At 45.1% G+C, this 22,620-nt stretch overlaps 1 protein-coding gene across 4 annotated transcripts in view; it reads right to left on the reverse strand.

Moving 5' to 3' along the window:
- BCAS3 (BCAS3 microtubule associated cell migration factor) overlaps positions 1-22,620 on the reverse strand; it is a 3,636,180-nt gene that overhangs the window by 3,454,116 nt on the left and 159,444 nt on the right. For all 4 annotated transcript variants that reach the window (XM_085649432.1, XM_085649434.1, XM_085649433.1 and 1 more), the window contains exon 5: positions 8,853-8,959. In XM_085649432.1, the coding sequence (XP_085505558.1) occupies positions 8,853-8,959 (107 nt within the window). The remainder of the gene's footprint in view (positions 1-8,852; positions 8,960-22,620) is intronic.

The following is a 22,620-nucleotide window of genomic DNA, read 5'->3' on the forward strand; positions in this document are numbered from 1 at the left end:
AATGATATTCCTCGTCTTAAAGATGAAGAAATATTAACGTGTTTTACAGATATCTAAAAGACCCTTTACACTCCTGAGTCATCCCCTTCTGACGCTAATCGAAATTCCTTTTTTGATTCTTTATCTCCCCGCTCTTCCCCTCTTCTGGACTGTTTTATTTTGGAAGGGGATATATCCCTTTCAGAGATTAAATCCGCTTTGGCCATGCTACCTAAGGATAAAGCTCCTGGTCCTGATGGTCTTACTGCTGAGTGCTATTCTTGCTTTTCGTCTATTCTTCTGCCCCATCTTTTATCTCTTTTTCAATATTTTGTTCCTAACGGAGAGGCTCGAGGCTCTTTTCTTGAAGCCATGATTTCTGTCATTCCTAAAAAAGATAAGGACCCCTCCTGTTGCTCCAATTATCCCCCCATATCTCTAATTAACTTCGATTGTAGGATATTTGCCAAGATTTCAGCTCTTCGTATTAACCAAGTCCTTCCAGACAGGGTTTGTTAAAGGGAGGACTATCTCTGACAACTCCAGAACTTTTCTCAATATTATCCATCTTGCATCTAAGAGCTCTTCCCCTATAGCTGCCATAACTTTGGATGCGGAAAAAGCTTTTGATCATGTTCATTGGCTGTTTATGATGCGTGCCCTTCAATGGCATGGTGTTGGCCCCTCTATTTTGTCCCTTATAAAATTATTTAATTCCTCTCCCACTACATCGGTTTTTGTTAATGGATCTCAATCTTCTTACTTTCCCTTACAAAGAGGTACTCGTCAGGGTTGTCCTCTCACCGTTACTCTTTATCCTTTCTCTTGAGCCCTTTCTTCACTCTTTACGACACTCCCCCATTTTTAGAGGCGTTCAGCATAAATCTGTCGAAATTAAATTTACTGCTTATGCTGACGACATTATGTTATATGTTTCCGATCCTTCTACTTCTATGCCCGCTTTTACTGAACTTCTTTCTTCTTATGCGGCCTTATCAGTCTATAAATTGAATTTTTCCAAATCTGAAGTACTCCTGTTAAATAAATACTGTTTAAGAAGTATGTTTGAGGGTATTGATTTTAAATGGAATACTAATAATATTACTTGCTTAGGGATTAAATATTCTTCAACCCTAACAAAAGCAATTCAATTTGGATGAGGTTTTATCAAAAGTTAGAAATATGGCGGACAGATGGTCTCCTCTTATTCTGTCTTGGTGGGGTAGAATAGATACCATTAAAATGATGTTGCTTCCAGTTATTAATTTTTATTTGTCCATGTTACCTGTTAAAATACCATTGACATTTTAAAAAACTTTTAATGATATTCTGAGCAAATTTTTTGGAATGGTCGGAAAGCACGCATTTCTTTGGCCCTTCTCTCTGCTCCTAAGGAACGAGGTGGTGTTCATTTTCCCAATTTTCGACAATATCACTCCTCTTTTTTAATTTGCCAAATGTTACCATATTTATCTAATCTAGATGGATCTTTCACCTCTGTTTGGCACAGGTTGGAGCAGTCCTTGATCTCTCCTTTCCCCTTTTCTCTTTTAGCAAGTTTTACCCATCCTCCTAGTTCCTTTAATTATCCTACGATTTCGAAATTTATTTCAACTTTTCATCCTATTAAATGTAAATCTCAAAGAACCTTACAGACATTTTTGGATTCACCTTTGTGGCATAACAAAAACATTAAATTGTCCAATCGCACTATTTTTTGGAAATCCTGGGCTGTCAATGGGATTTTTCCAAGTTAAACAATTAATACAGGATTCTCGTTGTCTTTCCTTACAAGAAGTTCGGTCCGCTTTTGACTTATCTCCCTCTTCGTTACTAAGATATAAGTCTTTACGTTTGCTCCTAACGGAACAACTATCTCGGCTTTCGGGTCCTTCTCTTCCTTCTCAAGATCCTCTTCTAGACCCTTTATCTACTTCCCCTTTTATTAAAAAGTTTACAAGTATCTACACTTTTCCTCTTTTAATCGTTCTAAAAGTAAGGTTGAGCTCTTATCGGAGTCTGATTTACACCGTACCTTATCTGTTCATACATGGAACTACAGATGGACACTCATACATCACACCTCTTGTAACTCTAGCACCACTCAGACCCTTTATTATTTTTATCATAGATTATTTTCAACTCCATTATCACTCTCCAAGTACAGTTCACATTTATCCCTGAATTGTTGAGTATGTCCTTCTACTCCCAGCTCCTTCATGCATTCCTTTTTTCTTTGCCCCAATATTGCACGTTTTTGGACAAAGGTTTGTGAGTCAATTTCCTCCATTTGTACTATTAATTTCCCTTTTGATATATATTCCATATTCCTAGGTAGTAATTCTCCATGCTGGTTTGGTTCTCGCAGGGTGGGCATATTTGTGGATTTGTTAATTGCTATTGCTTTTCAGATAATTACCTCTAACTGGAAAGATGCCGCTAAGGTTTCCTTCTCCGCCTGGTGGAATCTCCTTTGTTATCACCATAGACTTGATAGAGCTTCTTCCAAAACTTCTCAACAACTTATCTGGAAAGACGCCCTCTGGTCTCCACTTACTAATTAATTATCTGCATCTGCATTACATAATCAAGATAATTCTTTTGTTTATCAACCACCATAATAATATAATAATAATCCACATTTGTAAAGCGCGAACAATCACCCGTAAGCGTCTCTAGGCGCTGGGGGCTGTCGGGAAGATTAAGCAAGCTATTGCCCAGAGTCACATGGTGCTGGGCTAATCTGCCGTCGGCGCCGGCGGTTGAACCGTGATTCCCAGATTCCGGAGTCAGTCGCCCTGGCCGTGGCACCACACCTCTTCCTCTTTTCTTTCTTTAGTATATTTTCTTTCAAATGTCACATGTATAGTTCTTACTCTGTTTTTGGAAACCAATATCATTATTAGAGGATTAATGTTTCATTATAATGTTAGTTGATGATATTATTATATTTCCAATTTCCTTTCTCTTACTTTTTTCTATCCTTCTTTCCCCCTTCTCTATCTCTTTCTTTCTCCTTTTTCTTTCTCCTCTTTTTCCTCTTTAGACTTTCTTTCTTGTGAAAAATTGAAAAACGTAAAATGCTATTTACTCTTTAGGTACAAAATTTTACTATTGCTTTCCCTTTTGGGCTTTTTTCTTTTTCTTTGAATATGATAGCTTTTTATATCACTTGTTCTGCCAAATTGTATATCCAGTTTGCTTATTTTGTACGTACAGTTATATATTGTACCTACGACTTTATTTTAATAAAGCTTTTTTAAAATAAAAAATAAAAAAGAGAGAAACAGCAATCATTTTTTGTACATGCTTACTACTAAAATTGTTTATTTCTCTGAAATTCTGAGACTGAGAATTAAACATTACCCAAACATGTGGACGGGGTAGTGGTCTCCAGGGTGTCTCTATCATTACCGTTAGGTTCACGCTATGTTAGACATGCAAGCCATTTTTCTCTCCACATCTCGTCCATCTGCCTAGCTTACACCGCAGTCTCTTCTCTCTTCACCACCCCCGAACACACAACGGACCCACTCACTTCTAAGCGCTGCATTTCCTGTGCACCTCCTTCATAAAAATTTGTACAAAATCACAGTTGCAACTGGAATACATGACCATTGCTCTGTGCGCTTCTCCGAGAGGCCAACGACTGGATGTGTATGTATTGTGAATACCTTTCTGATCCCCTGACACTGACAGCCGATGTGACCACCATGCACTGCCTTCAGCCTTAACTCCGGAGCTATCAGTCGTGGCTCATTGTAAACACCTGGAGGTGAATCCGTTCTAAGTCCACAAGAGTTATATGCTGCCCAACAAATAAATACCTTAACACAAAATCCTGGAAATGTGTCAACTGTATTTAGAGCAGCTCACCTACAGGACATCAATATCCGCTCCACTGATCCAACACTTTCAGGAAATTTAGGGTAAAAGGCCAGTACAGTGTGCAGTGGGGTGCTGCAGCTCCTGCCTGAAAGTGACCTAGAACCTAGTGGGTTGACCTGGATACCCAGAAGTGCATGCCCTCACAAACAGTTTAACCATGATTGGAAATAAGGGTACAGGTCTGTCGTTCTCCAACAGCCTGATTCACATGGTTGGAAATGTGTCCACATTGATGTATTAATACATTGGGAGCAAATTTCCCCTTTTTTTGAATTTACAAATAATTACAACGGTATTCAAAGAATTCAAACCATCCCAGAAGTATTCTGATGGGTAAAATGTTATGCATTAGAAAATGTATGGTGGCTGGTAATGGGAAATAGGCATACAAACATGCACTGGCTAGTTATTTTAATCCCCGAAGAGAAAAAAACAAAATCCCTAGCGAGAAACTGGTCTCCATAACTTGAAACGAATTGTGAGGAAACTCCCCCCTAAATCACAACTTGAAAAAGATTTACTAATATGCTTAACAGGAATCAAGCCCTGACCACGTTCAGGGTGGGACACTGTATGCAAGGTTTTGTCAATACCTATGTGTGTACTAAGGTTTGCAAGTGTCCCCACCAAGGAATGATTACAACCTGCACCTCTGAGAACATGTACCCGCTCATAAGATTACACCATACTAGTGTAATTTTGCATGTGAATAAATCCATTTATAAGAGCAAATTCACATTCTGTGATATCTCAAAGTTGATTCTGCATTTGTAAAGCTACTGCTCTCCCCGTTGTAAATTCAGTGACCAAACAGATCTGTGAATGAGGCACTAAGACTGTAGATTGAAAAGAGGCATATTTTTCACAAGAGTACCACATTTCAATTAAACTGTTATTATTCTATTAGCAACACATTTATAACTAGAAGTGAGCGAAATACCTGGGACATGGAGCAAGTATAACATGTCCTTATATTGAATACAAGAATTAAACATTCAGTCAATCTAGAACAAATGAACTGTAATGTTTGACACAATGCTTAAAGGGCCATTCATGGTTGCAGTTCCAATGTGCTTCCGTCACTGTAATCAAAATGTCAAGAAATGCTACAATTGTTTATTAGACTGTGCAGAAATATTCGCTCTGAATTTAGTTATAGAATGGGGTACAAAAGCAAACTTTTACTGGAGCAAACTGAGCAGACATTCATTAAATATGCACATTTACAGAACTAGGGAGTAGCTGTGGTTTAATCCTTCCACAAAACCCAAAAGGTGCACTAGCAGTAATCAACAATATTTTGGTATATGTTATATTCAAATATGTGGTGCTAATTTGAACTACAGCTCAACTGATAAAAGGGATCAAATTGTGGGAGTAGAATGTACAATTAAAGGCAATCCTGATCGCACACTCAAATAGAAGTATCCATATACTGTCTCATAATGTTTATTGAAATTTTAAACTGCAGCATGTTTTAGATCTTAGGAAGTTTGAAACATATGCATGATTGTATTCTGTTGTATAGTTATTGACCGGTTGAGTGTTATCAATAATGTAATAGCGAAGTGGTTACCCCATACGCAATATGAATTTTATGAGAGTTATACTGCTCTAAAGGGTGGCAATGAGATAGAAAATTGAAAGCTCCGTTGTTTTCTGATTGAGCACTTGCAAAGTAAGAGTAAAACGCGGGAGCAAACACACAATGGGAAGAGGTGTGGCGCAGCGGCCAGGGTGCCTGACTCCGTACCACAGGGTTCACGATTCGATCCCCAGCGCAGGCGGCAGGTTAGCCCAGCTCCATGTGAATCTGGGTAATAGCGCGCTTAATCTTCCCGACGGCCCCAGCGCTGGGACAACTCTCCGGAGGAAGCTGTGGGCTTTACAAATGCTGGTATTTCATTTTTCACAATGTAACAGGAAGTAAACAGTACAGGTTTTAGAAAGCATTCAAGAACACCCGCCTATGGAAGGTGGGGGTACAGGGGTACACGGATTCCCTCTGCCGATCTTTGGATATGGATACTTCTAGATGCACATGAGATCTGGGACCGTCTTCAATTGAGTACATTAATTAATTCTGCCTTTATAAGCCAATGATGTTTCTGTTGCACCGATTAATTTTTCTTCACACGGGCCATATCTGTATCGAACTGGGGCTACTTTTTGAGAATGGTGGCTATAAAGACAATTGAGTTCCAGACAAAGGAAAATAAAGGGACTTGATTACATGAAAATGTGTTTGAAAAGAAGCATGAAAGCAAACCTCAACATTAAATCAGAGGCTCGAATTCGAAATACCTACGCCAATAACCGCAAGACCAAGCATTCTGCCAATAACTCTTAATTAAAGCCTTAATCACTGGCTACACTCTGAGGTTCCATACAATAACCATAACATCAACTTCTTGACACATAAATCATGAGAACAAGACCCACTGTCTTAAATACAAGTCAATGTCCCAGTTATTATTCACAAGAATAAATTCACTGTTAATCACAAATGGGCACCCCTACAATTAACCACACAATTCCACACCCTGCCAATAATCACAAGACCAACTCCACTTACATTAATCACACCCCATTAATCAAAAGACCACAACCCATCAGTCAGCATAAAGCTACATCTCCAGCCACTAATAATGATAATAATCGGTTTTCCATTCGCATCCCTTTGTCAAAGTGCTTTACAAACAACATTTTTGCAACTACTCTTCCATTTGATGGACAATTTCCATTATAACGGACAGCCATTGGCACCTGTGGGTGTGTGCTGTGGAAAATATACCGGCGTTGAATGGTTGCCTTCAGAAGATCTAGCAGTGGGTAACTGATTGTTTTTGAGATTTTTCTTTTTCTGCAGCAGCATAACGTTTTGATGTTATCCTGGACAGCAAAAGTAGCTGTGATTGGTATTCCTCTCATTCCTACCTCTTTTGAAAAATATAGTATATCATCTTTCTAAGAAAATGTAAGTTAAAAAACTGGACCGATGCCCTAATTTTCAGGGACACATCTCCCATATTCTGCAAAATCTTTCATTCATGTCTTCTGATTTGACTACTGAAATGCCACTCTTGCTGGGTCACCCAAGTCTACTTCCAGAAAGGCAGCCATCACACAGGCTCAATACTAGTGGTGGGAGCAAATGAACTCAAACACATTACCTGGGTTCAGCAGCAATTTCATTAGCTTCTTTTGTCTACTCGGATTCCATGAAAAATTCTACCATTCCACACAAAGCTGTTTATCCCAATGTTTGCATCTATTTTGTAGGGCTCAAGTATATGGTACATGAATCAGGAGACATTCAGGAATACATGGAGGTAAAATTGCTACTTTAAATCACTCATATGCCACTCTCTCTGCCACTAATCACCAATTACCACTAACCAAACCCCAGTAATAAACTTCAACATAACACTTAACAAGGCTGAGGAGAGGACATGAAAATAAGTCTAGCTACATATTCGTGACTGCATTAGAGACTGACTTGGAACTAGAAGTTCTTGGTAGGACGAACTGTGGGTAAATCAACACTTGTGTGATCACGAAGCATATATGGAGTTTGGAATGGAGAGGTAGCTGTGTTGAGTTCTGACTGAGGTCCACTGGTTGAAGTTGTTGACATTCTTGGAGAGGTTTACAAATTGTTAATTTACTTGCAAATCTGGAATGAAGGCATGGAGCTGAACTTTGTGCGCAGCTGTACCTGGCAGCATGGGTACACATGTAGAGAAAAGGATGTGTACAGAGACCTGTGAAGATTCAGAGACGGTGTTAAGATGCTGAATTGAAAGAAAGTGGTGGGTAATTATTTACAATCCAAGTGGCCAGTGTGGAAGGGCAGTGGTCTACCAGAGAGAACTCTGAATAACCCTACACATGAATATTGATAAGACAACACAGATTTAGTTTTACATTCAATGCACGTGCACTACATAAGGGCAACGGGCTGAAGCATACTTTATCTCACAAAAAGGAAACATTGTTCTGTAGATGGTGGATGAAGCCATATTTTACCATACGGCAGATTTTCCTTGTGAAGGGACAATGCGGGACATGAATATCACAAAAAGTCGTTGAATGTACCCTTATTTTGGAACCACCTATGGGGCTAATATAGCTGGCAGCTGTCAACCTAACAGGTCCAGGTTCAAGGTATTGTAGGTTCACTGCAACTTCCTATTGCTACATATATATTGGTCTCTTTCATCCAACATGGTTTGTTAGTGCCCGAGTTCATAACGTGCTTGTGTCTACACGAGAAGCACTATTTGCAGATAATCTGGATACAGCAACACAAGACATCCCACCCACTGCACTCCTTCCGGCTACCACAATAGTTATGGGCCGCAGAGGCAGCTAATAATGTTGGATCATCATCACCTGTCAGAAAGAGCTTGACACGCCTAGAGCGAGCGCACAAGACCGGGTCTAGAAATGCACGTTTTATAATACACGAGCCGCACAATATCTGCTCAATGTTTGCAGTCTGCACCAAAGCCTTGGCAAAACAGACAATCAATTGGGAAATAGGTCCCAACGCTGTGTAGCGGATTACCGTCAGGATGAGGTACAGTCATCTGGACTCCAACCTGTGACATGGAGATAGCCGACAGATCTTCTAATACATCTCTGGTCCATAGTTGATAGGCAACAGGCTACAGGACGGTCATGAAGATGCAACATTAAGGCCCTATGCATGCCAATTTACAACAAAACATCATAATGCAGCTAACAGACTAGTTCTACTGCCTTGAGTGCTCACAGCTAATAATAGGCAACAGCAATACGTTTCTGGTTACATTTTCCAACCCGGTCACCAAATACAGGTTCGAAAGCAGGTCACCATTAAAAAAACATTTTGCGTCAGAGCAGCAGGTTTGGAATGGTTACAGACCTGTTCCCCCACTGAAGTTTTTCTAAATCAGCAATATATTAGGCAAAAGGTAATCACAAACGTGATTTGTACTTACAGGAATACTCCAGACCTGCATCCCGTCGCTGTACCCAATCATCAGAAGCAAAGGGGGGTCATTGCCAGAGCTGTGCATTTCATGGAATTCTACATTTCTTGATGTGTCTACATTTGTAATAAAAACAGAAAAGCAGGTCAGAACATGGCTGTGTTTGCTAAACCTTCTGTGAATTTGCATGGATTGTTAAATCACCCCCATTAATGCAACTATGGCTGCGCTAGCACTGCAACAAATGTATTGCCGTAAAAACAGACAAACTAATGCTGCATCTAAAGTTCAGTGCATGCACATCTGGATACAACCGTGTTGTCACCATTTCACAGTTCATTTACTTTCCTGGTAATTCGGACATTGCATTTTCACGGTCAAATGTGTTTTACAAAGGCACCTGCATGTCTGGCTCACTCTAGGTCTTGCTTTCACTGTGAAGCAAGAGATTATAAGATTTGAAAATGCGTTGCCACGTGTGGGCGCTGCAGCTATAAAGTGATAACGTAGCACTGAAGGAAGCATGCTACCATATAGAGTCCAAACTAACAAGCTGCACCACCGTCATTGGGGTCACAAGAATGTCCCCTGTAAAAAAACATTTGACTCATCAGTGTCGCAGAAGAGGTTGTACAACAACTGCTGGTTAGATTTGCTCCCCCTACCCATTGAAGGCATTAACACTGTTGTATACTTTGACAAAATGCGGGTTTACTTTTGTCTCATTCATTCAAACATCAGGGGGACTTGAAGGGCTGGTAAAGGGAACAACCCCCGTCCAAAGGCATGAGCTAGATGCCCCAGTTATGCACGGAAAACATCTTAAGCACGACTGAACAGAGCTCAAAAGTGAATGGAGCCAAATCTTGGCCGCTGAGGGACCTGGAAGGTGGCAGAGAAGATTCATTGCAGACCTCCAGAAACTTTCTATCTTTCCACTGTGGAGTAAAGGAGTCTCAGAGGGGAAGAGTATAGAATTACAGCACGCAGAGTCCTTTCAAAAGGTGGGTACAGCTGATAGAACCCAACTTAAAAAACTGGGGTATTAAGTTAACTTTTGCAATACAAAACAAGGACAATGTCCGTACAACATCTGTAGCTTTAAATTCTTACATGTTCTCAATGTTGAAATTCTAGTTTTTTACCTCCAACAAAAAGTACAATCGAGTTCAATAAAGCATGTGTTATCTCCCTACAGATAGTGTAGGGAAAGCTGGTCATTTTGAGAACCTGTGCGACGATGGGCAGCTGATGCCATAGACAGCGGCTTTGGCGTGTACCAGTTTATCAGAGATCATCAGAGACAGGCTCAAAGAGAAGAAGTGAGTGCTACTGTTGAAAGGGGCGGAGGAGCGAATATAGGAGGACTCCCCTATCAATGGGGTGGGGGGCTGCGTGCGTTGTGAAGACTCCGTACATTACTTCGGGAGACTGAATACTTTCAGAAGGACACAGAAATATAGATAAGCAAGACTTGTACTTCAAACCCCAGAGGAAGAGCAAAGAGCAGTAAGGAGGCTAGGAGGAAGAGAACAAGGAAGTGTCGATCCCTGATTGATGGAAGGATCAAAAGGAGACAATGGGCCCTGGATGGGATTGCGTATAAACTGAAGGGATTTAAAGGGGTAGAGTACAGCAGAAGAATCGAGTTAGGGAAAGATAGAGGCCAGAGTGGCGGGGATCAAAGAGTCCGTGCCTTCAATGGGGGCGAAAGCACAGGCAGATAGAAGCACGTAGTGTAGTGATGAATGCTGATCTGTAAGTAGTGGCAAAATCCAAAGTACAGTACATGCTTTGCTGATGGCGATGAAACACAAGAAAGTGCTAGAAGATCAGCAAATCTTCATCCTCTCCCTGCTGACTTAGACAAGACAGAAGTCATGAGGTCCTTCTTTACCGAGCCCTTGACGCTACCAGATCAGCTTTGTCTGCTTGTGGTGAAGAAAGCTTTCTTGCTGCCGTCCATAAAATCAGTCACCTCTGCCAGGGGTAAAATAATGGTGGTATTTGTAAGCCTTTATTTATTGGGTTTACATAACAAACAAGAGGATTCCATACCCAAGCGCAGGGACACAGGAAAAGAGGAAAATAACGCACCGAAAGCACTTCCGACCATCGATACTGCAGCAACATTGTGTTAACTATCCAGATTAAGGGTGCCACGTGTGGGAAAACCTTCCATTTTTCTATACCGGAGGCAGCTATTCTGTTTTTGTAAACGTAACGAGCAACTCCCCAATGAAAGACTGTATGATACTCAGTGCTAAATTGGTAAACTAATCAGTTCTGGAGCACAAAGCACTGCTCAGTAGCCCGCGGCTGTCAGCACGACAAATACCAAGGCTGCACAGTCTTGAATCCAGAGGCGTAACACAAGCCCCTGCGGTGCAAAGGTCCACCAAACCTTCAAGGACCGCCCAACCCTTCACGGGGGACCCAGTCAGCCCAAAGCCAATGAATATCTGTGAGACGTGGGAGATTCAAGGGCCCCTCTTCACGTTCTGCAGGCCCCATCGTTTTACATTACGCCGCTGCTTGAATCCACCCCAGCCCTCTTTAATCCACTGCCAGAGAATTCCTGCCCCTTTATTTCACTCTTGTGGTTTCGTGCTTTCTCCCTTTGTGACGGGTTTCCTGTTTTTCTCTTACTATTTCTTTCCCATTTGTGTGTTTTTCCCGATCTTCTCTCGAGAAATGGTTTAAGAGAAAAAATAAGTGCCGGTCCCAAACAATGAGTGCCAGTGGCAACCACAAGCAACCACCAGCTCAAGTTAAGCATTGACTAGAATAGTGTTATATTGCTTGATCCAGATTGGTATGTGGAATAATATGTGCTATTTATGAGTTATGGATTTTTCCCAAATGTCTTTCACATTTCTATTTTCCCTTGTTCTTCTATCCAGCCCCGTCCCTTCTGCAAAGTTATAGCTGTAAGCAGTGAAGGTCTATCTAGTTTCTTTCATGAGTGCCGGAGGAAAGGACGAATACTTTCAGTAAAAATAGGGAGCTGGTAGGAACGGCACCCCTCTGCTTTTGGAAGTAGTAAAGGGCTGTCACTTTGCCCTGGACAAGTTTTAAAAAAAAACTGTAAGTGCTAAACGGATGGTTAGTACTTCCGGGTAGTTGATGTAATGATCCCAGTGCTGAGGGGTTCAGGTTACCTTGCACAGTCATTATCAAGAAGAGTTCCCCAAGCAGTGAGTGATGCATCAGTGGTCACCCGTGGAGGTGGGTCCAACCAAGGCATGCTGAGCAACAGGTCGCTGCTGTGGCACCACTGGAGAGAGTGGCATTGGGTGTGGGTAGTTATCAACACTAGAGTTTCCCGATACCCCTCTACTTGTGACCTCTGCCTCCGGAGGTGGAGCAGGGGCATGTGTAGTCCGTATGATGCCTTTCTGCATAGCAGTTTCGCCACATGCCAAAGAGCTTCATTAAAGTTCTTACAGAGAATGGGTGAAAGGACTGAAAAAGAGGCATCAACTGCTCAAATGCCATCACACTCTGCTGGTTGGAATACACGTATCCTGACACAACGTTTAACATTGAGTCCAAGAAGGGCTGGGTCTGTTGGGGTTGGAGGTGTGATTTGTCTGCATTTATGGAGAACCATCGGCTATGAAGTAGTGAAGTACTGTAAGATGAAAACACAGTTTAAACCATGGGTACTCACAAACATTTTCTAGGGGGGTGAAAAGACTGTCCTGTTGTATGACCGAGGGCCGCTTGATGCCGGCAGGGTGGCAGGTGTTGTCCATGTAGAATAGCAACAGAAGCCACTCAGACGGTGAACATAACAAGTGACTTTTTGTACAGTTTAACTTTTCTTTGCTACACTCACCAGTTTTCGCTCTCCTGTCTGCTCCAGCCCCCTGCACCTGTCAGCTGTATGAGTGAAGGGCAGAGCTACACAACGCGCTTTCGGCACCTCACACGCTAGTCGTCAGGATGACACTATTTAAGACAGCTGATGCCGCGGACGTGCAGCGGGCGCGCAGATGGCGTGTCAAAGGCGCGCCTAAGGGAAGCCCGTCTGCTCCCGTCCGTGCCTGGCCCGGGCCTAGGGCCAGAACCCCTGGCATTTACTCCACCCCACTACAGCAATATTCAAGTGAGGAGCTGTTAAATCTTTTTAAATCTAGCCCTAATTGCCTTTGCCTGGCCTCGAACGAAAAAAGGTCGATCTGTCCATGCGGCTTCTCTCTCCCACTAGAGCAGAAAATTAGGGCACTCCTCCCCTGCAAGCGCAGATGAGCAACATCTCACAGATTGAGGTTATAAAAAAGGACATAAACTGTGGTCTCATCAATGTTAGATCTCTTATCAAACATAAGTACGAAATCTCCGAGATGATAACTACCCATAAACTGGATGTGCTCTTTATCACAGAAACCTGGGCCGATGCAGCCTCAGATCCGGACTTTGTTACCGCAACTCCCATAGGCTTTTGGGCTTTCAGAGTAGACAGGCCGATAAAAAGAGGAGGCAGAGTAGCGGTTATTCTGGGAGAGCAGTTTGTAGCTAAGTTTGTCCCAGCCTCTACTCTCTTCTTTGAAGCCCTTCACTTCTCCACTGAAATAGCCCCTAAGAAAACATTCAGAGGCATGTTGCTTTATCGTCCTGTCCGTGCTAGAAGCGCATTTGTGCAGAACCTAGATGGGCTCCTGGAACCCACCCTCTCTAGTAACGAGTTTACCATTCTTGGAGACTTTAGTGTGTACTTAGAAGATACTGAAGATAAGGAGACTGCCACTCTACTAGAGGCATTGGGTCCTCTCCCCCAATCATGAGGCTGGACACACTCTTGATGGGAATTTCACCTCCCCGCTAGGACTATCACAAAAAGAAGTCCTTCATTTTGACATTGTCAGACCATTTCTTAATTAAGTTTGACCTAGCAGTTTCCATAGCTCAGTCAGTAAAGACAACAAAAACGCCCTCCTCGACCTATATTGCTTGGCACAAGGTAGATTCAGCTTAGTTTCAGACTTATTTAGAGGAGACACGTCCTCAGCTTAATCGGTTTTCAGATTCAAACATGGTTAAATATACAGACTGACTTAATGAAGCAATTAAAACCTCAGTGCCTACTAGCAAAACTTCAGGGAACCGGAGCTTACCATCGGCCCCCTGGTTCTCCGAAGCCCTACGCAAGGAAAAACAAATGTGCCGTAGAACAGAAAGGCACTGAAGACAGAACTATGACACAGCAGAAAAAGGGTTATATAAAACTGTCCTAAGTCACTATAAAAACTGCTAAGAGACTATTTTACTCAACAAATCGAGAAAGCTAAAAATACCTCCAAAGAATTGCTTATGGTAGTAAATCATTTAGCATCGCTACCAGAGACTGACGCAACAAAATGAGACCAAAATTTCTGTGATTAGATTGCATCAGCTTTTAAATCTAAAGTTATGAATATCTACGACGCTTTTATTGCCATGTCCGATTAAAGTTCCATTGAACTGCCCCTATGTGCTGAATCTAAGAGAAATTACCTATGTTCGTTCTCTCCAATTTCCTCCGATGTGGTAGCAAAACATATATTAGAAGCCAAATCCGGATCGCCAACTGAACCCTGCCCACCTGCTGTCATCAAAAAGATAGTGGAGGTGGTAAGCCCTGAACTTACACAGATTTTTAATACCATGTTCAGCTCAGGCAATTTCCCTTCTATATGGAAAGATTGCTCCATTCTCCCCTTGTTGAAGAAACCCAACCTTGATGTGGCCAATTGATCTAACTATTGTACCACTGGCCGTCTACCACTCCCGGCTAAAATAGTTGAAATAATTATGAATAAGCAACTATCTCAATTCATTCAGGACAATGATCTGCTCGATCACTCTTGGTACGGATTTTGACGGGAGCACAACACTTAAACTGCTCTAATCAATGCCACTGAGGAAATCAGAACAGTGATGGATAGAGGAGGGACAGCTGCCCTGGTCCTCCTTGATTTATCAGCCACATTTGATACTGTGGACCATAACTTGTTGCAACAGTGGCTAGAATCGATGGGGGTCCAGGGAATGGCATTGACCTTACTGGCCTCCTTCCTGAAGGAAAGGAGATTAACAGTCACAATGGACAGTTTTCATTCAGAGCCATATGCTTTACCCTGCGGAGTCCCTCAGGGATCTTCCTTGAGTCCAACTCTTTTTAATATATACGTCACGGAACTTACCCCTTTGATTCGAAAGTCTGGTTTCAGTCTGACGTCCTAGGCTGACGACACCCAGATAGTCGTGGCAGCATATAGAAAACAAGCTTCGCCCAACCTACAGTTTCGGAAATGTATGAGAGAAGTAAACAGATGGATGGGATTGCATTGCCTGCAGCTTAACTCTGAAAAGACCTACATTATAATCTTTGGTAATTTGAAACCTAGATGGGACAATCTTTGGTGGCCGGCAGAGATGGGTGAAGCACCCAAACCTGTGCAAAAGGCAAAACCAGAAATGTAGGAGTGTGGATTGATACCAAGCTAGCACTATCATACCAGACTAACGCAATTGTCACCGCCTCCCACTTTCTGATAAAAAAAACTGAAGAAAATCATGCCATACATTCCTACGGATTCCAGAAAGTTGGTAGTTACTGTACTGGTCCAGGCAAAACTGCACTATTGCAATGGTCTCTACCTTGATATGCAAAAGCAATATCTAAAAAAAACTTCAGACGATTCAAAACACAGCTACTGGGCTGTTGGGAAACATCCCCAAATATGACTCAATTTCTAAGGAGATTCGCAGACTTCACTGGCTTCCGGTGGCTAAGTCAATTAACCCCTTCGGTGCTCATGACGGAACGGTTCCGTCATGAGCCACGGTTGAGCTGTGCTCATGACGGAACCGTTCCGTCATGACCACGCCCGCGCAAGATTCCGTCAGCACAGCGGCGGAATTTGCGCAGCATGGAAGGGGTTAAGTTTAAAGCTTTCGGTTTAGCATATAAGGCTCTGAACAACACAGGACCTTTCTCTCTTAGAAATCTTTTTGTCTGGTACCACCGTCCAGACAGTTGCGGTCCTCATGCGCAAGACTGATGAAAGTGCCAAGAATACGCATCACAGGTTGGGGCGGCCGAAGTTTTTCTTATGGTAGCGCAAAACTGTGTAATACGCTACCGGCCGAGCTCAGAGGGGCTGCCTCCCTCACCATTTTTAGAAAAACGTTAAAAACATGGCTTTTCCAGAACTGATTTCCTGGGGGTGAATACTGCAGTCATAGTGCCAAGACAACTCTGGGTATTTGTGCGCTCAACAAATCTCATCAACATTAACTTGCCTCTTAATTCACCATTTGTATTGTTGCTAGGTTTGGGGGGAAGCGTGAATGTTTTTAAATTCTTGTTTTCAAATTATGACCCTAAAAAAAATACTTCTCAATGCACTGATATACTAAGGTGAACGCTTCTGCATGTTAAAGAAATGCACTTTTTTGGATTTCTGTAGAGACTTTCAAAATTTGTTTGTGTTTGTTGCAAGATCTCTTTAAAAAAGAATGTGTTCCTATAGTTAAGTGGTGCAGGACACCTTTACTTTTTTTCTTTTACTTTAGCTAAATTATTTAGTTTAGTTGGAAGTAAATGCTTACCCATTTAGTTAACATCTTTCAGAACATCTTTTCCTCAAGTAAACAGCAGCCCAGTGCTGCTGTTCACCAGGGGCTGCATGTAAAGGTCAAGAGGGCCATATGCGGCCCCCAGACCGTACTTTGAGTATCACTGGTTTAAACAAACAAGGATGGCTTTAAAGAACAAGCATTTACAATGCAATGGTCTCGGCATTGTTAAAGTTAGAGCTATTGGCATTGCTCATGACATTATTTTTGTTTATGTTTTTGTTTTTAAAACATTTAAAGAAACAGCATTGTTATTTACAATGTCAATAGCTTAATCTCTCTCAAATGCGAAACCTATTGCATTTGCACCCACACACAGAGCCACACACACAAAGACACCCACACACACAGAGCAACCCACACACACAGAGCCACCTACACAGAGCTATTCACAGAGCAACCCACACACAAATAGAGCCACCCACACAGAGCCACCTACACACACACACAGACAGTTACCCACACACAGAGTAAGATTTGTTCAAAATGAAACTGTTTAACAGTAGATGAAGCAAAACCCTACACACTACTACTACTTATGTATGTATGCCCCACGTTTTATATTTATCTTGCATATCTGCAATATTTTATGATGTCTATGGGAGAAAGTTGTAAACACATGTATTGCTTTACTGGACTTCTATGTTTAAAAAAAAAAAAAAAAAAGAGTTTATTTGATTGAACATCAACCAGAGCACAAAAAGTGAAACAAATTATTTAAACCTGGAAAAAGTACAGGAAAAATACACAGTACAAATAATCGACAGGAGCTACTCTTCTACCTTACAAGTGGCACGCAGACTCTGCTGCACAGAGCTCGTTATTGTAGATAAAATAAAAACAGAAGATTCTCTACTCCTCTGTATTTAATTCATAAAAATAGTACCACATTCTTACGCTCTTATAGAATCATTGATACAAGCACACACTCATCCATACAGTCACTCTCACAATCGTACCTACACGTGGGCAGGCTTACGTGCAACGAGACCTGGTTCTTGGTTCATCTGAAAATAGACACGGCTGCTCCCGGCCTCATTTTTTCATAAACCTAACAGTAAATGTATCGCATTAAAGACAGCGAACTCGAGGGGGCGCTAGGTGGCGCCAAACCAAGATGGCCGCGCTGTAGCAAGGCTCCTGCCCGACCGGGCACTCATCCCATCCTACATGGCATCCTGACCCCACTATACTGCCCCTCGCCACTACTACTGTATGCAGGACCACCAGCTGAGCACAACGGTACCATGGGTGTAGCGGTACCTTGATGGGCGGCGGCGGCGGCGCTGGAGGAAGTTCCCCTGAGCGGAGCGAAGGGCCGCGCTGGAACCAGCGGCGGAACGGCTCGGCCCGCTAGGAGAGCCCGGGGCTTCACGGCCTTTGTGACGCTGCGGAGATCTGGCCCGAAGAGGAGCGCCGGAGTGCCAGAGACCCAGCGGCGGCCTCTGCGGCAATACCCTGGAGGTAGGCGACTTCCGAGGACTGGAGGGGGAGTGAGATCGACCTGTCGCGGCCCAGCGCTCCGGCCTGCCGCGCCTGCCCTGCCACGCCGTGCTGTCGCCTGGGGGCCGCCGGGAAGTGTTGGAAGCTGCTGCACACTACCCGCGGGGGTGGCTGCCGCTGGGGGTCTGCCTCCGGAGAGACTGTCGGGGCGGGCTTTGCCCCCCCCCCCATCCCGCCGGGCTGTCCCGTGGCCCAGAGGAGAAGAGCGCGAGACTCCCATGATCTAGGTGGGGGAGGAGGGGTAATCCCTGCTCGTCCCCGGAGAACTACGGCAGGACCGCTCGGGACCCGGTGCTCGGTCGCCGGCCCGCCTGATTGAGACACTGGGGCGGCTTGGAGATTGTGGCGGCGGACGACTTAGAAGGAGATAGGCGACCCCCCGCGGGGGGAGATTTGGTGGGCCTGTATTGAGGGGCGGGCTGGGCCCTGTGAGGCTGTTGGACACGTCACCCCCCCTACCGCCGTCTCCCTTCCTGGGCTGCCTGCGGGGTCCGGCCTCCCCTACCCGGGTGGGGGGCGAGGGGCGCCTCGTCTCCTGACAGGAGGTTAACATCTGCTTGGCATACCGGCCCCGCTGGAGGTGATCCTCGTTGATTTGACGCCTGCCCGGGCGCCCTTGCGGGGCGGTGCCTGGACACTGTGGGCCTTCTTGCTGCACCTCGCCTCCGCTGGACCACTGGTCGGACGTCGCGCTGCTGTTACCCTCCACGCGGCCTTCTGAATCCAGATCTTCCGGATTGGTCGGGGCTCGCCCAGGCTCGGGCGCCCCCGGTTGGCCGGGCTGCCGTTTCGACTTGGGCTTCGGGGGGACCAGGTGGTGCCATGGGGCGCGGCGACACCAGGCAGGGCAAGCTGCCCTTCGAGGCCAAGAAAAGCTCCGCGACGGCGCCAGAGTCGGGGAGCGGCCCTCCCGCTGATGGTACCCCGGAGGACGATTGGAAGGCTCTGCTGGTAAGCATCAAGCATAGTCTGACGTCCATAGACTCCAAGATAGACACCATTAACAGTCAATTGGCCAGTGTTGTTGCAAAGTTGGAGCACCATGAGACTCGTATTAAAGAGACAGAGGACAGGATCTCCACCCTAGAAGATGGAGCCTCCTCTACTGACAAGCAGGTAACCCAAATGGACAGGCTCCTGAAAATAATCGCGGAAAAGAATGAGGACTGAGAAGCGCGGTCCCGGCGCAATAACATCCGCGTCCTGGGCCTTGCGGAGTCCACCAATACAGGGAAAATGGAGGTCTTCGTCGAGAACTTGGTTGTTGAGCTATTTGGAAAAGAGTCCTTCTCCTCTCACCTCATCGTGGAGAGGGCCCATAGATCCCTGGCTGCCCGGCCTCCACCGGGCGCACAGCCGCGACCCGTCATAGCGCGCTTCCTCAATTACAGAGACCGAGATGCGGTGTTACGTCGCGCAAGGGAGGTGGGCACGGTAATCTATGGTAACGCCACACTATCCTTTTTCCCTGACTTCACCGCCTCGGTACAGGAGGCTAGGCGGAAGTTTGCCGGTGTTAAAAAGAAACTGCAGGCCCTGGAGATGCCCTGCGCCATGCTATATCCTGCAAAGTTAAAGATCTCTCTTCAAGGCAAGCACCATTTTTTCCAAACCCCGCAACAGGTGGAGGACTTCCTCAAACACCACAAGAAAGACATAGTTGGGGTGGGGGCGGGTGGGCGGCGCTCGGGGGCTTCTTCGCCGATGGCGCAGCAGGACTGATGGTGCCGGGCGACGCTTCAGACTCGGACAGATGCCGTTGCAGACCTGGCCTCGGCAGCCTAGGGTATAACCTGGTGAGACATATTGCCTTTTTCCTTATGGTGGGAGCAGATGTCCATTGAACTGATATATGTTTACAAACTGTGCCCGGTCACCCACCTCCGTCCCGCATAGAGACGCCAGATGCATGTCTGGTCCTTGGTGGGTGCAAGTAAGGGGGTGGTGGGCAAGTTTGGCGCCCCTAGACAACGTTTCCCGATGGGCGATCCCCATTACACCTCCTCGCTCCGTAGGGGGGAGGCTTTTGGTATCTTCTGTGTGTTCTTGGGGATGGTAGGGGTTGGGCCTGGAGGGGTGGGGTGGGAGCTATGTACCCGGCCAGTTGGGGTTGCCGGCGTGGGAGGGTGCAAATTCAGACCGGTTTCAGGGGTCTTCGTCCCGCCAGTGGTGGGCATAAGAAGTTGGGGGGGGGGGGGGGGGGGGGTTTATGTTGATTAGGACGGTTGACACTTTTAGTGACACAGAGTGCTATATGACGTTACATCCAATAACTACACGCCACATATATCTTTGCCTGGGTACATGGGAGTCGTAACTGACTCACGTCCGACCTTTCAATTTCAGGTAGTATCCTGGAATGTACGGGGATTAAACGACCCAAGGAAGAAGAGACAGATTCTGGGATATTTGGATAGGCAGGGAGTGTCTATTGCCATGCTTCAGGAGACGCATTTAATACCGGGTGGGACCCCCCTGTTTGCTTCCCGCTGGGCTGCATGTAGAGTGTTTTCATCCTACTCAAACTACGCTAGAGGTGTGGCCATTTTGGTGCGACGGGGGATGGGGTTTATACCAGCTGGGACCGAGGTGGACTCCGGCGGCAGGTACTGCTTGGTCTGGGGGAAACTGCACTCTCACACGATACTTTTTGCATGCTATTACGGCCCCAACACTGACGATCCGTCCCCACTTCTCACACTGTGGGGTAAGATTCAAACCCTAGGTATTGCCCATGTTATCCTGGGGGGGGATTTCAATACTGCGCTCCGTCCGACAGCGGACAGATCACACCCACAGGCATCACATTACACGAACACACAACGCGCATTGGCGGACATCGTGGATGAACACTATTTGGTAGATGCGTGGAGGCACTCAAACCCCTCACTCAGACAGGGCACTCATCACTCGGCTGTGCACTCCACATGGGCACGCATTGATTATATCTTTTTGTCGGCTGGCCTCTCCTCCTGGGTGGTTCGGACGCTCCATCTTGCCCGCACATTCTCAGACCACTCTCCGGTCCTGCTTTCACTGCGCATACCCGTGGATGCGTCCCCTTATTCGAGCTGGCGCCTTAACCCAGCTCACCTAACTGACTCGGCCTTCAGGGCGGAATTGGAGCAAGACATACAAGAATTTTTTGAGCGGAATGTGGATTCAGTGTCCAGCCTCACCACGGTCTGGGAAGCCTTCAAGGTCACTGTGAGAGGTTGGTGTATAGCTAAAGGAGGAGGGGTCCTTCGCTCTCTGCGCGGGGATCTGCGAAAGCTAGAGAAGGAAATTCGACATTTGGAAGGCGAGTTGACGAGGTTCACAAGGGGGCATGAGGTGACGGCACAGATTCGAGAGAAAATGACGGAATACGCTGAAGCTGCAGATAGAGAATGCAAGTTTCTAGGGAAACCGTTTGTTGCGCGGGTATATGGAGAGGGGGATAGACCCGGCAAAGCGTTAGCCTCCGCAGTCCGGCCTCCTAGGTTCAGAAATTATGTAGCCTCCCTGCTAGACGAGCAGGGCGTCCCGCAGCGCAACCTACCGGACCAGCTTCGGGTCCTCACTGACCGCTACATCCGACTATACACCTCGCAAAGGACGACCCGATCAACTTACACGAGTATCTTGATGATACTGCCCTAGCCTGGCTGGGCCCGACTCAACAGAAATTCCTCCACCACGAAATTGAACTAGACGAAATCAAAGACGCTATAATGTCTATGACCTCTGGTAAGGCACCGAGATCGGACGGGTTACCTGTGGTAAATATTTCGTTACCGGTACTATTTTTATGCGGTAAAGTCTATTAAGAATAACTCAGTAAATATAAGAGGCAGAATCCGTGGTATTAGAGGTTTTAAAAGGCTTTATTCCTATACAAAGGAATACAATTCGAATTGTAGGCATTCTATTCCATCACCACGAAAGTTCAGGAAGGAAGGGCATACATTATTGACAGATAGGCAGTTTTATAGAAAATACATTACAGTGAAACAGATGCAAGAGGCGTAACAGCTGATAGTGTAGATAAAAGGTGCATACGTAACTAATAGAGGCGGTACATGGGCGTAATTTAATAAACGTCATCATACATGATGTCACAAGTGGGTGGATCCATAAAAGAATCCTGCAATGTCAGCAGAAATAGTTGGCAGAGATGCGCGCGCAGCCGCATGACGTGTGATTGACGTGCAACTAGAGGGTGAAGGGGACTTGACATTTAGCTCTACATGTGGAGACAGAAGTCTGGGGTTATGTCAACCTAATCCCAACTCATATCTAATATCCTATGTTTAAAGAACTGTGTTATCCAAAAAGAGAGGTCTTCTTAGGATAGAATCTTATTCTATACTGACTATACTGACTGTTAGTGCGTGTACAAGTGTCTAAGTGTCTACACTAGATGCGAGGGGGTAGGAATATTCCATGGTAACGGGGCTATGAATTACTTGCAGGAGGACAGCGAGGCCTGGCCTTGTGCACGGTAGCTGGAGGAATGTTTACCTAAACTACTAGGCAGGAATGCATCGGATGAGATAATCTTGAAGGTGAAATACAGTTTTTGGCAGGCGGCTGGCTGGATCAGGCACCGTTAGCCGCGCAGGGAGTAGGAAAAAAGTTCATGGATACAGATGCAGGCTCAGACTGG

Source organism: Triturus cristatus, chromosome 3_2, assembly GCF_964204655.1.
Source record: "Triturus cristatus chromosome 3_2, aTriCri1.1, whole genome shotgun sequence".
NCBI classification, from domain to species: Eukaryota; Metazoa; Chordata; class Amphibia; order Caudata; family Salamandridae; genus Triturus; species Triturus cristatus.